The sequence below is a fragment of the Pleurodeles waltl genome, chromosome 7 (assembly GCF_031143425.1).
Source record: "Pleurodeles waltl isolate 20211129_DDA chromosome 7, aPleWal1.hap1.20221129, whole genome shotgun sequence".
Classification (NCBI taxonomy): Eukaryota; Metazoa; Chordata; class Amphibia; order Caudata; family Salamandridae; genus Pleurodeles; species Pleurodeles waltl.
The window spans coordinates 967,145,794-967,161,226 of record NC_090446.1 but is presented as its reverse complement, the minus strand read 5'-3'; the positions used below and the strand labels follow the sequence as shown (position 1 = coordinate 967,161,226).

General features: G+C 45.6%; 2 protein-coding genes across 3 annotated transcripts in view; one reads left to right on the top strand and one right to left on the bottom strand.

Moving 5' to 3' along the window:
- The window catches only part of SLC26A11 (solute carrier family 26 member 11), a 157,183-nt gene extending 152,432 nt beyond the window's left edge, over positions 1–4,751 (bottom strand). Inside the window, exon 1 of one of the 2 annotated variants that reach the window (XM_069199722.1) lies at positions 4,581–4,751. The gene's annotated coding sequence lies outside the window, so the exon portion shown is untranslated. The remainder of the gene's footprint in view (positions 1–4,580) is intronic. The other variant, XM_069199721.1, reaches the window with a different exon arrangement.
- Positions 4,752–4,789: 38 nt separating this feature from the next.
- SGSH (N-sulfoglucosamine sulfohydrolase) overlaps positions 4,790–15,433 on the top strand; it is a 158,330-nt gene continuing 147,686 nt past the window's right edge. The window contains exon 1 of the mRNA XM_069199723.1: positions 4,790–5,042. Coding sequence (XP_069055824.1) covers positions 4,955–5,042 — 88 coding nt within the window. The 5' untranslated portion in view covers positions 4,790–4,954. The remainder of the gene's footprint in view (positions 5,043–15,433) is intronic.

The window sequence follows — 15,433 nt, the reverse complement described above, 5'->3', positions numbered from 1 at the left end:
CTGGGACATAGCTGTTTGCTCTGTCAAGTCAGAGCAAACACTATGCTTGCAGTGAGGGAGAGCTGTCAAACAGCTCTCTCTTAACTTCCTGCGAGCGCAGGTTTCCTCTGTTTTCCTGCCCGTACAGATGGTGGCAGGAAAACAGAGGAAACATTGCTCTCACAGAGCTATAGCAGCTACCGCTCTGTGACAGCAATGCTGGCTCTCCCAGGAGGTGGAGAGCCAGCTGGCACCGCTGGGGCCTTTAGGCTCCTCTTGTGGTCCCCAACATTGTGACTCAGTGCCCTGGGGTCACCTAGGTCACATGGCCGGGCCCCAGGGATGGAGCCCCTGGGGCCGAGATCGGCCCTGGGTAGGGGAGGATCCCCTCCCCCCTCAAAAAATAAATACACTTAGAAGGTTGGGCTCTGTGGGTGGAGTCCTCAGGGCCTAAATCTTCCGGGGTAGTGGGGTCAATGCAGCCAACTCCAGGGTTGTTAGGGGTGTTAGCTGCAAGGACTGGCTGCAGGCCAGGTTCTGCAGCCAACCCCACCGCACATGGCCACAAACAGTACAGGTTGGGAGGTTATAGGGTTGGCCATAGGCCAGGCTCTGCGGCCAACCCCTGCTGCGCACCGCCTTTGGGTTGTAATAGGGATTGCCCGCAGGCCAGGCCCTGCAGGCATTCCCTCCTGCTCACAGCCAAAGGCCATGTGCAGCATGGAGTTAGGTGGTTATACGGTTTGGCTGCAAGCCGTGCAGCCCAACCCTGCTGAACGTGGCCTAAGGCTGTGCACAGCATGGGGTTGGTGGTTATAGGGGTTGATCACAGTGCCTGGCCACAGGCCAGGACCTGAAGCCAAGCCCCTTCGGCCGTGCACAGCATGGGGTTGAGTGCTTATAGTATGCATACTTTTTTTTTTAATGCACTTCGACTGCTGCATTAACTAGCTATGTAAAGTCTGACAAAACCAGTGATGTTAGCCAATGGATTTGTGTAGCTCCTCACCTTCACTATGCGCCTTTTCTGATTTTAGATAATGTGTCAAATTAGCCTGTGATCTGTATTTACTGAACACAGTGTACCATTCATCTGACTGAAATGTACAAAGCAACTCTCCTCTGAATGAGAAAAATAAAGTAATCTAGTCAGTTGCTTAAATACATTAACAGGCTCATTACGACTTTGGCGGGCGGCAGAAGCCGACCCCCCAAAGTCCTGCGTCAGGATGGCCGCCTATGCGACCGACCCTCCGCGGGCCCTCACCACAACATCGACGCCGGCTCGTAAGCAAGCCGGCGACAATGTTATAGTGTGTCGGGTATGACAGCACCTGTCGTACTTTTCAATGCCTGTATTTCGGGCAGTGAATAGCGCGACAGGGCTTCCCACGGGGGCTTCCCATGACATGTGCATTGGCAGTGCAGGGGCCCCCAACACACCCTTTCTGCCAGCCTTTGCATGACAGTCCGACCTCCATGCAAAGGCAGGTGGAATGGCTATTCATAATCCAGAAGGCAGCGCTGCTTGCAGCGCTGCCCTGTCGGATTACGACCCCCGAGACCACCAGGCTGTCGACTGGTGGCAGCCTGGCGGTCAGACCGTTGGGGCTCCGCCACAGTTGTAATATAGCGGTCTAAGCGCCACCGTAATTTGGCAGTCCGAACGTATCTGCCATGATATAAGGGACACCAGAAAATTGGTTCACTTTGTCCACTCATGGCTTTGTCAGGAGGGAGGGTTAGGAAATGTTTTAAAGTTTATAAACATAAACTTCCACCACAAATAAATAGCAACGCAATATTGTGATCTAATATAATAATTTGAAACACTTCCATGTATTAATGAAACACTTTCTACATCTTAAAGTCTTTTTCAGGTTCTTATATTTTGTTGGTTCTGTAATTTGCATCCCAAATATTCAGAAGATTCTACATGTTCTTTGGCACTTAAGTGTGAGCGAGACCATTGGTTCGGGGTTGGCTGGCTCAACTGCAGAGCCACTACAAGACATGGACAGAGAGGACAATTGCTCAGGGCCAAACTTTCCAAGGGTCCAAGCCCTTGTCTGCCCTTCACAAGCACTGCCACTGGACCATCGCACTGGCAGAGTTTGCCAGCGTGGACGAGCGCTGCTTATTCTACCCCTTGACAGTGGTTCTTTGGTTTATGGTCGCTCTGCTGAGACTACTTTCCAAGTATGCAATACTTTCCCATACTGATGGAGGGCCAGTCTGATTTAAGGAATTGTCCCACCTTGTTCTTCTCGTCTTTATTTGTCCAATTCTTAGCAATGACCCTTTGAATCAGTTGCTAAGGATATTCCATCTGATCTTGATTTCATCCTGCTCATTAATTCTCTATCTGGTGATCGGGCTTCCAGTGCAGAGGTAAATGTAGAGTCCCTGATGCACACTCATGTGTCAGTCGGGTGCTCTTGGTGCCATGATACCACAGTCAAGTTGTAGGTACCTCGCATACTTACATTAGGTGTGAGACTGCCACCCACACTAGGCTCACTGACAGAATATTGGAACCAAAAATACTGTGAGGACAGATTTCCGAGTCAAAAATATCGAGGACCAAAATATTGACTTATGTGCTTATCAACTCGCTGTGCTATCCCCTCAATCTCCACAGGTTTTTGGAATTTTTCTGTTGCAGGCACCTGGGCCACTCACACTACCGTTTTTATCGGGAGACTTGGGGGAGCGCTGGGTGGAAGGAAATTTGTGGCTCCTCTCAGATTCCAGAACTTTCTGTCACCAAAATGTGAGGAAAAAAGTGTTTTTTTAGCCAAATTTTGAGGTCTGCAAATGATTCTGGGTAACAGAACCTGGTGAGAGCTGCACAAGTCACCCCGTCTTGGATTCCCCTAGGTATCTAGTTTTAAAAAATGCACAGGTTTGGTAGGTTTTCCTAGGTGCCAGCTGAGCTGGATGCCAAAATCCACAGATAGGCACTTTACCAAAAACAGATCTGTTTTCTTTGGGAAAATGTGTTTTCGGCCATTTCCTGTTGCGGGCAATAGGCCTACCCACACAAGTGAGGTAACATTTTTATCTGGAGACTTGGGGGAACACAGAATAGCAGAACAAGTGTTATTACCCCTTGTCTTTCCCTGCTTTTTTTCCTTCCAAGTGTAAGACAGTGTGTAAAAAATATGACTATTTGAGAAATGCCCTGTAATTCACATGCTAGTATGGGGATCCAGGAATTCAGAGATGTGCAAATTACCACTGCTTCTCAACACCTTATCTTGTGCCCATTTTGGAAATACAAAGGTTTCCTCAATACCTATTTTTCACTCTTTATATTTTACCAAATTAATTTCTGTATACCCGGTATACAATGAAAATACATTGCAAGGTGCACATATACTGGCTCTGGGTACCTAGAGTTCTTGATGAACCTACAAGCCCATATATCTCCGCAACCAGGAGAGTCCAGCAGACGTAACGGTATATTGCTTTTGAAAATCTGACATAGCAGGAAAATAGTTACTGAGTAAAACGTGGAGAAAAATGGCTGGTTTTTTTAACCTCAATTTCAATATATTTTTATTTCAGCTGTTTTTTTTCTGTAGGAAAACCTTGTAGGATCTACACAAATAAACCCTTGGTGAATTCAGAATTTTGTCTACTTTTCAGACATGTTTAGCTTACTGGGATCCAGCACTGGTTTCACACCCATTTCTGTCACTAACTGGAAGGAGGCTCAAAGCACAAAAAATAGTAAAAATGGGGTATGTACCAGTAAAATGCCAAAATTGTGGTTTTCTGATTCAAGTCTGCCTGTTCCTGAAAGCTGGGAAGATGGTGATTTTAGCACCACAAACCCTTTGGTGATGCCATTTTCAGGGGGAAAAAAAACACAATCCTTCTTCTGCAGCCCTTCCCCCCCCCCATTTTATTTTATTTTTAAAACAAAATGTTTGCTGTGTTTTGGCTAATTTATTGATTTCCTTCAGGAGAACCCACAAACTCAGGGTAGCTCTAGAATCCCTAGAATGTTGGAAAAAAGGATGCAAATTTGACTTGGGTAGCTTATGTGGACAAAAAGTTATGAGGGCTTAAGCGCAAACTGCCCCAAATAGCCCAAAAAAAAGGTCTGCCACCTGATGGGGAAAAGCCTGGCGGCTAACGGGGTTAAAGCCACTAATTCAAAGACATACACAATGTGTGCCCTTTTGTGACTTTCTTTAAGAATTGGGCCCCTAATTAGGTCTGGCTTAAGCGAGTAATTTTGTTTTCATTAAAGTTCTATTTCTCTCTCTATTGGGCTGCCCTCACTGTGAGTTATAGCATTCTAATCTTCCACAACGAACATACTGGCACACAAAGTAGTTTTGGTCAAGGACTAGAACTACTGTGTCAATGTGTGCTTTTGCTTTCTGACAATGTTTGTTACAATGTTACAATGCAGCTCCTACAAAAAAAGGTGTTACAAAAGCCATGTCAAAACAAGACACACACTGAGTCTTCGCTGAGAATTTAAGGACAATAATATAGACAGTGTAGAATGTCATTTTTCAGAGAGAGAAAGAAGGGATATGAGAGGGAGGAAGGAAAAGTATATAAGAACTGTTCGACACACTCACTTGATCTTCCTGGCAACCCTTCTCCGTCTCCACCGCTGACCCTTGCGGTCACCCCCGTCTTTTATCCCCGAGACCTGCACCTCCGTGCCCGTCTCACGAGTGTTTTTTCCCTCTACGATCCCTTCCTCGTCCCGGGACCAGCGGCACACTCCGCTCGCCTTTTTCACTGCTCAGTTTAGCTCATGTGATCCCGGAGGAGGGGCTAAGACAAGCAGGAAACAGGCAGAAAGTCAACAAGCCCCGGAACACAGGTCCACCTTTGTCCCCAAGTATTGTGCCTTATTTCCAAGCCTCATTACCGAGGACTTCAGGAACGACCCCGCTACAGCCCCCCTCGGCTGCGCAGGAATCATACAGACTACCCTGCTCCATCCATGGGCGTGGGTCAGTGCTGGGCGACTTTACTGCTCATTGCGGGGGTTTCTGTGGCTGCGAGAAAGCGGAATGTACTGCTTATCATCGGTGAGTCGTAGACAACTTGCAAACTTGTTTTACATTTTTTTTATTTCAAATATTGTACAGTTTGTTGAAATGAGGTACAACCAGTACGAGTATGTCGGTACGCCGGACAGGCAATGTAATGACGTGTTTGGAAGATTAATCAAAAGTCCAGAACACTAACAGGATATTCCGGTTGCTGAGTATAGGTCGATCGTATGCACATTTGTACACATGCCACGCAGATTAGCCAATGACCGACCTACCTCTGGATCGTGACATTTCCATAGCTGCGATGTTTTCCGCTTGGCCATGTGTGAGATATTTTCATGTTTTTCTCTACACTTATGTATGAGGTTTCAGTACCGTATGTGCAGCACTATAGTTGACACTTTATTGAAAGAATTAAAACAGCAATTACGTTTCTGTGATGAGATGAACTACAGAAACCGCACCTTTTCTTAAATGTAATGTGGTACAAATGCTCTTAAAACAGTTTCATCGTCCTCCGTTGCTTTTTTCACGGGCCGTACCTTACTTCGAATTTCCAACATGACCAGCTTGGATTTTTAAAAGGGGATCTCTAATGTAAACAAAATTGTGTTGTTTAGAAATCAAACTTGGGTTTGGGTCCCCTGCACCTTGAAATTCAAAAACAATTGTAAATAAGCCAGAGGGAAGCAGCGTCGGTCGATGCTCGCGTTCAGGCTGGTGCAGTCGCGGTCCTTGACTCTGATGCTTCCAGCAGTGCAAGTCTAGCGGTCGAAACATGGTACAGGGTACAGGAGCTCTTTTATACAGAGTGCAGCTTCTGATAACAGAGACAAAGCCCCCCGTTAGTGATCTTCAGCTGCACCTTTGCTTTGTTATAGTGGCTTCTTTCACCTGTGAGAAATAAAATCTTGAAGCATCAACGCGAACACCACACAATTCATCAGCTCTATCTTATCAGGAACATGCCCAGATTTAACAGAAACATTACATTCTGAGTTTAATAATGCACATTGGCTTACCAGCATCTGCTGCCTGCATTGCAGCTGGTCTAGCTCTTCCTACTGCCATTCGATTTTCACTTCTCCTGTTCTCTCACCTGTTTTCTTTTCTTGCCTGTCACCCCACTCTCCTTTCTCGCACTCCTAGTTTTCTTCCTTGTCTCCTCTGCTTTCTTGTTGTCCCATGCACTTGCCCTTCTCACACTACAGTTTGTGTCCACTTTTGCTTCTTCCCTTTACCTCTGTAAGGAAATGTTTTTATTTGCAAGATCACACCCAAAGTTTTTGACTAATTCTGCTGGTATTTTGACTGTGAGAGTGCACTGAGCCCTGCTAACCAGACCTCGGTGCCATTGTTCTGACACTTAAAAGTATATGGTTGGTTGGCCTATACCTAATTGGTATAAGTTTACTTGTGTGTAAGTACCTACTGTATGTTACGCAGGGCAAGTCATTTAAGGTGTCCCTCCATGGCTACAGCACTTATTGTGTCACCTTGGACGTGACAACAGAAACATGTCTCCCAAGCTGTCGCTGCAGACTGGGAGAGTAGTTTTAAACTGCTAACTCAACTTTTTTCTATGACCGCTATATACTGCCAGTAAACTTATTTAGGATTCTTGTTCTTAGGATCACACTAGGTTACTGTTTTCTTTTCTTTTCTTCTTTTGGTGTCCAGCCTTTTAAAACACTTAGGAAATTGGGAGGTGTTAGGTAAGGAGCACACCATATGGAGTATTGTAGGGATCCGATAGACCAGACACTAGGTTCTAGTATATTTGTTTAATAGACAGCTGACGACCAAACCCTGAAGGAGTCACCAGAGACATGAATTAATGCATTACCTGAGAGGAGTCCTGGACGTCATTTTTGTGTATGTTTTTCTCCACTTCCCATTTCCCCTGTGTGCTGTCCTCACCTGGAGGGTGTGTGTCTGATTCTCCAGTGGTTCCATAGGGAATCTGCTTAGATTTTCATCTTGCTTCTGCGAGATTGCACAGCCGCCAAGTACATTGGTTGTGCTTAGACGTTACAGGACCAAAGAAGAACTGCCGTGCTGTTCCCTGGTCCTGACAAGTGAGGCTGCACCAACAACTGATCCTTGGGCTAGCAAATAGAGAACTGTGCTTATGGTGCCTGGCTTGTGGAAAGTTTGCTCCCGAGCCCCAGACAGAAGAGGTGAACTCTAAGAGTCAGATGGCTGACTTCCTGTTATAGCACCAAGGCCATAAAAGCTGAAGAAGCCTGTTCTGGCAAGCCAGTAGCCACAATTGTTTGACCGTCACTGACCACCAACGTGCAGCTAAGGAGCCGAAGTACCAATTCTCAAACGTTGCACTCAAGTCCGCTGGACCTGAGAGAGTCGTCAGAGTGCAGTTTGGTCACCCAAGACAGATCCTAGCCTTCATCAAAGGAAATTGCTGGTTTCACTGTGACCGGAAACCAGTAGTCCTGTGACAATTGGACTTTTGCTTGACCTACGAGAACTTCGAGGGACATCAACGCGTGTTGCCAAAGTCACCCCACTTAGACCGAGGAGTAGCTCCAGGACCACCCTCCCCCATCAACCACACTTAATCCTCAGCATCTTCAGCATCCTGTATCTGTTGCATCAAGATCACTCTATTGAAGTCTTTGGCAGTTTGTCCATAGAGCCTGGAACTGAACTTGAGACTGCTTTCATGACAAGGTAACTGTCCTACTAGTCTTTATCTCCCACACTACTCCCATTTTCCCTCCTGCTGGAATTGATCGTCCAAGGCAGGCCAGAGTAGCCAAACCTAAGTTTTCAAACATTTTACAATTGCCAAACTTTACAGTTACCAATGCTTGTTGAAATTTTGCAGTTATCATTTACTTAAAAATCTATATTTGTGAAACTTTCCAGTGGATTTTGTTTGTTTTGGTGTCTAAAAATACATAAAAGTAACATTAATTTTTGGGGGATTTTTTTATTTGTATTGTGACTTTGGTATTTTGCTGTTTTGGTTCTTCTAAATTCTTTTCACTTGTTCCGTTGTTTAAGCCTGACTACGCAAAGTCACAGCTACCTAGGGTTGAGCTAAAGGTTTTCAAAACTAGCCTGACCAGACCCAAGATGGTATTGTGAGTGTATTACATGGTGAAGTTGCACAACCACACTATATAATACACCACTTTCCTCAAACTCCTCCTTGCTCGCTGCACCTTCTCTTTGTCGGTCACCCTTCTCTCACTTCATTCCTTGCTTTCATTTTGCTACCTACTGTTCTTTCTCTCCTTAGGTCCTTCCCTGGTCTACGCTATCCCCTCATCTGCTTTTTTTCTCCCCATCATCACCACTCTCTCACTTTCTTTCTGCACCAGTGAAAGCATTTATACACAGTAATCATGGGTGGTACTGGGGGATTAGTTCAAGCACCATTAAAGAAACACTGATGGGGCACAGGTAAATAAACAAGCATTTTCAATGCAACGGGTCTCGCATTTGCTCGAGTTAGAGCTATTAGCGTTTTAAAGAAAAAAAAATGAAGCGCAATCGCTCTGCATGGAAAATAAACAGATAAAGTAGTCCAGACCCCAGGCTGAAAACATCGAGCCTCGTATGTTTTTAGTAGTTTACCGGTGCTGTGTAGGTGGGCTAAACACCGGAAAAGGCATTACGTAGGCATGCCTTTCACAAATGAAAGCAAGCGGATTTTAAAAGGCAAGCCCACGAACCAATGAAAGTGACTGACATGACATGGGCGTGGTTTGAAGCCCAAAGAGAGATTACAGAATGGACGGAGCGCTTTGCGCTCGCCCATAAAAAGCACAGCTGGCAACTGACATTTGATTTAAGAACAATGTTACACAGTCCAGACAAAAATTGAAACCCACCCTATACTGAGAGGTCTTTGTGGTCTCTCCTTACACCACAGGCAAAAAGGGAATAAGGTTTTGTACCTCAAGTCAGTTAGCAAACTTAGTACCAGTATGATTTTTGAAGGAAATCTATTGAATAGATTATCTCACTGTTTACTAACTAAGGTTTTAGAATGCATAATAAGTAACAAACCCACAATCACAACGTATGCGGGGGTCATTTTCAGGTAAGAATTATTTAGAATGTTTTCTTAATTGTGACAGCATAAGTAATTTCAGTGTGCTTGTTTTGTCACAAGCTGTTTATTTTTACACATTCAGCCTTGATGTGTTAGAGTGGGAAAGAGATGTCGAGAATCTAGAAAACATTGATATTTTATTCACTTTTCAAGAATTACTGCGCTCTGTTCTGAGCGCATCAACAACTGCAAGCTTGGAAAGTAAAAAGCGCCTGGTCCCAGAGCCTATTTAAGTTTAATGTGATAGATAACACTCTGAATCCACGTCCCCCAGAGCTGCTAAATTAATTTGTTTGAAAAAGAAAAAGTCTAAGTAATGGTACTAAGTAACAGTTTGTAATCTGTCCAGGTCCAGGCCATCTCCAGTGGTAACCTGGGCCCTGCAGTTTGTGTCTGAGGCACATTGCACAACAAGCACACAGCTGATTTGTTTTAATTCTACCATAGGCATTCCTACAACCCCTTGTAGTGCTCCTAGGAGCTAGTAATGCATGACTAACACATTTTACTGCAGTGATACGGACACCAGCACTAAAATGCATTAGTCTAACCCCTGATGCATGGTACTTGGCAGGACTGCAATCCTGTTGGAGTTCTTCTGTGAGTAGGGCTCTGTGGGTATCGCACATGTACTGTGTGAAAGCGTGCACTGCCAGCCTAGGCACCTCATTAACCAGGCCAGGAGTTCTGTTATGAATCATTACTTTTTGCCTGCTGGTGTAGGGTAAAATTCATCTGTTTCCACTGTATTCCTAAGACATCTCTGCCACCAGTTGGGCTGAATGGGCTCATCATGTGTCTTAGCCCATGCTGCTGGAGCTTGTAGGACACACGTTCTTCAGATGATGTGTGCTGGACTGCGCCGGGGATTGCACCTCTATGATAGCTGAATGCAAAGTATTTCACAGATTATTAAAAGGTTGAAGTGCAAACAAAAAGGTATGGGAACAGCCTAAAGTAATCAGTGGGCGCAGTGCATTCCTTTATTTCATGAAAGCTCAATTGGTTGGGGAGGGCGGGTATATCGAAGATGTCTAGCCCTATAAACGCGAGCTCCATTCCACTGCCATAAATTATACTGCTCCATTGACCCATAACTCCTCCAGTGTGGGTTACTACTGCAAGGACACCAGTGCTTCCTGAGATGTTGATCCAGCAGAAGTTTTTGAATCCAACAGATGCATTCCAGACTGGCTGGAAAAAAAAGGAGAGACACCATCCAACTCCCTCACAGATGCTGGAGAGGGGTGGAAGATACCCCAGAACAGACATTGCCCCAACAAGAAAGTTCATAGCAAGCCCACTCAGGAACAAACTGCCATTGAATGCGCCCAAGTGTTACCTGCGATCGAAAATGCTGGAGCATCAGAGACCAACATCCAAGACTCCGACTTGCACACAATGGAGTTGCACCAACGTGCTGAAACAGAGGAGATCCCAAGGAATTGAGGGGAGGGCCACACATTATTCTGATGAAGGCAGATCTGTTGGTGTGCCAATAATGTATTTTGTATCCTTTTGTCTTGCTTCATTACGTAGACATATGGTTTACACACCGCAGAGCTGCGGGGAGGTGGGCAACGGATCACAGCTTTACCTGACAGTATTTTCTGGATGATGGCAGGTGGGGAAAGTAGAATATATAGCTGGTGGACCGACAGGACCCCTCCAAAACTCAAAATAGTTACCACTTGTTTGCCAGATCATTGTGGGCACTGCTTGACCGTGGTTGATTGATGACATGGTCTGGCATTGTTCAGATGGTTTGTGTTCTGTTTGATGTTTATATGCAATTGCCCTCTTCACAGCGCTGGCCACAATGCTAAACCCACTACCTCTTGGATACTTCTCCCTCTAGGACGTGTACTGAGGGCCCTGGGGGTACCCTTATAGAAGTCGATGCCACACTTACAGGGGGACCAACCATAGCAGTGACATGACTACACAAGAATACCAAGTGCTGAGATGGAATGCAAGGGGCAGGGGTACACTTTTAAAAAGATATATGATCCACACGGTACACTTGTAAAAAGATATAGGATCCACACACATTGGAAATGCCGACACATACGTTTTGCATGCATCTGGGAGACACATTCAGTATATGGCACCACAAACCCGGGGTACACCCAGGAAGTCCTGATACTGATGGCCCTGGCAGTCCCATATACCATGGAGCACTCACAGACAGACTCGGAAGGCCTGTACATAATTCAGGAAGGCCCTCCTTATGGGGATCCCCTAACATTGATGGCATTATATGTGCCAAATGTGGAATAACCTTTATTTTTTACCTCCTTAACCCCACTACTCCTACACTGTGCAGTGCCCCCAGCGATGTGGTGCGGGGATTTTAACTGTGTACCTGACTTGAGATGAGATAACCCACCAGTCACAGGGGCCCAGCTTCACACTAACACTTACCACCTACAACAATGGAAACACAACTTACAGGTGGTGGACATTAGGTGGGCCCAGCACCCTGGGAGTACTCCCACTATTCCTCGTTACAAGCACTGCATACCAGAATTGATGTGGCATTCTGCAGCACAAAGATGTAGTCCGGCTAGCCACATGCATATTGGTGGGTGGCTCCATTAAGGTGGAGCGTGTAGCCTTTAAGGCTACGCCCTGCACCATGATTGCTCGTTGTCAGTTTCCTTCCCCCTGTACTCACCTGTGTTTAGGCTCCATCCTTGTCTCGTCGCATTTCCTTCTGAGCGCCCAGCATCTTCGTGCAGCAGTTCCTTTTCCCGTTGAGTCACCAGGTTCCCTGCTCCAGTTCATCGTAATCTGCTGGCAACCTGCAGAAGCCAATCAAAATACATTATTTAAGTGGCTGCCTGTCATTCTGGTAACTTTTACAAATTGTACTAAAGGCAAGAAAGAAATACTTATCTGATGGAATCCTGTTGGGAGGACTAATGAAGTTAACCAGTTTTTGTTGTTCTCCTAGAGGAAAGAAAAGACATTTAGTATTTTTTTCCAGCAGCGTTTCTTTAATTATGATCAAAGACTCACATTAAAGTTGTTATTAATACATACATAAGGCATTAATTATTGCAGAGTGACTCATAGCTAGTGTAAAGAAATGCTGTTTATGATTTCGGGAGATGAAAACCAATTCAGCGTAGGAACCATTAATTGAACCTTGATTCACTGTAAAGGACTGATGTTTAATTATCTAAATTCGTAAAGCCTATTCCCCATAGGTAGGTGTTAGTATTAACTGTCATATGTATCTACGGCTATTACCTGTGGAATTAATTGTCTTGAGTTTGTCCTCTATAAGTATTGCATAGCAAATTCAGTCTACATGACCTAAAAAGGGAGAAGGGACATTAGGTTATCAAACTTTGGTTACATAAAACTGGGGAGAAGTCAAATTGAGAATATTAAGTACTAAAGGTTGTTTTTCAATTTTCAGAAACTGAAAAGACACTCAACATCGCAAGGTGGATATCTGGTTTGATCCTGGTCAAAGTTCGTCCCTTCATCCCAGTGGGTCAGGCGTGACTTCTCAGGAGTCCGTTTGATTCATAGGAAAGTTGGGAACTACATCATGTCCATTTCACTCCTGCGGAAAGGTGCAAGCCTGACACACATTACATAAATTCCCTCACACTAACTATTTGGGACGAATATTGTCATATCACAATCCATTGATGATTACCTTATCTTGGGGGCCACGGTGCCTTAAAATACCTACATGGGGACTACAACCTGTAGGACTGAGTGATAGCATATTTAGAGCATGTGAGAAAAAGGACCTGAACCCACCAATCACCTTGCTGAATCCCTGAGTCCACACCACCAGCTCCCAACACCTCAGGAACTCCTGCAGTAGAAAGAGAGAAAGGATTAAAGCAGGAAGAACACAGAGACAAATGACACAATCTTTTTGAACAGCAGAACAGAGCTTTCAACAACTAGGAAAAATCCAGTGAGAGTGATGGAGGAGAAAAGAATGCCACAGCTGCACAGCAAGGAAGGAAGCTGGAGATCAGGAAAGGAGAGTATCAAGGAAGCGAGACGCAAGTTGGAGGGAGCCCATCTGAAGCCGACATGCAGGAGGAAACCGCCAGCCTGAACGAAGCACCTGACGCGTGGAGCAAAGAGTGGCACACACCTCTGCGTACACTGGAGTCTGGGGTGGTGCAATCTGGACTGAAAACCCTGAAAACCCAAAAGGAAGACTATTACCAGTGAATTCATCACCAACATCCTTACCATTGTCGTTTCTTCGTACCAATAACATAAATAAATAGCACCATTCTGAATACCATCCAGCTTCTGTGTTTACATGCCCACCCAGCCCTCTCACAGTGCTCAAATAGGGGAAACTATTAGCAATAATTTACTGATAATGAAGGGTCTGCTACTGATGTGGAGGTAGAGTGAGATGCATTTAAAGTGGTGCTGAGAGGGATGTGTATGAAGACACTGTATCAAACGAGGAAGGTCTTGAGGGAGGAGTTATTATGTTTAGAAGACTGCATAAAAACGGCAGAGGGCACCTTAGTTACAAATCCAGACCCACAATACATACTAACAGAACTTAGAAAAGAATATAGGGATGCCTGTACGCGCTAATCAGAGTTGGAATATAAGGAGTTTATTAAGCACCAACACAAACGGGGATAAAGAGAGCAGCTTACTAGCCTGGTTACTGAAAGCAGAACCGCGTCATGCCACTATCAAGGCGGTTTGCAACAGCAATGGCTTGTGGGTTAGCTCTTAATTGTAAATTATTGTGGTGCTTAAGAACTACTACATGGCCCTGTACAGCAATGATATGAAAGTGGAACCAACGACAGCCCTGAAATTTCTAGGGTACATTGAGATCCCCACTCTCAACCCTCTTCAGACCCACAAATTAGACGGCCCTCTGACCCAAGGAGAAAATAAAAATCCTATCCAACAGGCTACATAGGGCAAAACCCCAAGCACATATGAGCTCCTGAATGAGTTTTATGCCGGCTACCAAACTCATCTCGCTCCCTGGCTCTTGAAGGTCTGTGAAATTCAAAGGAACAGGGTATATTGTCTGATTCTATGAGAGAATTGTTGATAGTAGTGATCCTGAAACTGAGGCGGAATTCAATCAATCAATCAGGTATTTGTAAAGCGCAGCTAGGTTCTTCTTGAATGAAGGGTGATTGCCTGAGGTGCAGCGGAAGAGTGTTCCAGGTCTTTGCGGCGAGGTAAGAGAAGGATCTTCCACCAGCTGAGTTCTTGCATATCCTTGGGCTTGTGGTAAGGGCCAGTTGGGCAGAGGAGAGGTGTCTGGTGGGCGTGTGGAAGGTCAGGCGGTGGTTGAGGTATGCTGTTCTAATGTTGTGGAGGGCCTTGTATGCATGTGTGAGGAGCTTGAAGGTGATTCTTTTGTTGATTGGGAGCCAGTGAAGGTCTTTCAGGTGACGGGAGATGTGGCTGCGGCGGGGGATTACCAGGATGAAACTGGCTGCTGGATTCTCTGCAGTTTCTTTTGGAGTGCTTGGGTGGTGCCGGCATAGAGTGCGTTGCCGTAGTCTAATTTGCTGGTGACAAGTGCCTGGGTGACTGTTCTCCTGGATTCGATCGGGTTTAATTTGAAGATCTTTTGGAGCAGGCATAGTGTGTGGAATCATGAGGATGCAATAATGTTTACTTGGCGGTTCATTGAGAGCAAGGAGTCTAGGATGATGCAGAAGTTGCGTGTGTGGTCAGTGGGTGTGCGGGGTTTCTGAGCGCTGGGGGCCACCAGGAACTGTCCCAGGTGGAGGGCATAGAACCCAGGATGAGGACCTCAGTCTTGTCAGAGTTGAGCTTCAGGCAGCAAGTTGCTTTTTGAAGTTGTAGGCTTGTTAGGGAGAGGATCAGTTGGGTGTTGTCAGCGATGGAGAAGATGTTGAGTCAGTGGTTTATGACAATGTTAGCGAGCAGGGCCATGTAGATGTTGAAAAGGTTGGGGCTCAAGGAGGAGCCCTGAGGAACTACGCAGCTAATCTCGGTCGGTTGTGAGGTGAACAGTGGGAGCCTGACTCTGGGTGCGGCCAGTGAGGAAGGAGCAGATCCATTCTAAGGCTTTGCTGCGGATGGCTGTGTCATGCAGTCTGCTGTAGAATTGCGATGAGAGACGGTGCTGAAAGCCGTGGAGAGGTCCAGTTGGATGAGGGCTGCAGTTTCGCCTGGGTCGAGGAGAGTGCGGATGTTGTCTGTTGCTGTGAGAAGTGTGGTCTCGGTGTGGTTGCTTCTGAAACCCAATTGGGAGGGGTCCAAGATGTCATTGGTTTCAATGAATTCAGTGAGTTAGGTATTGATAGCTTTCTGTATGACTTTGGCCGGGAAGGGAAGCAAT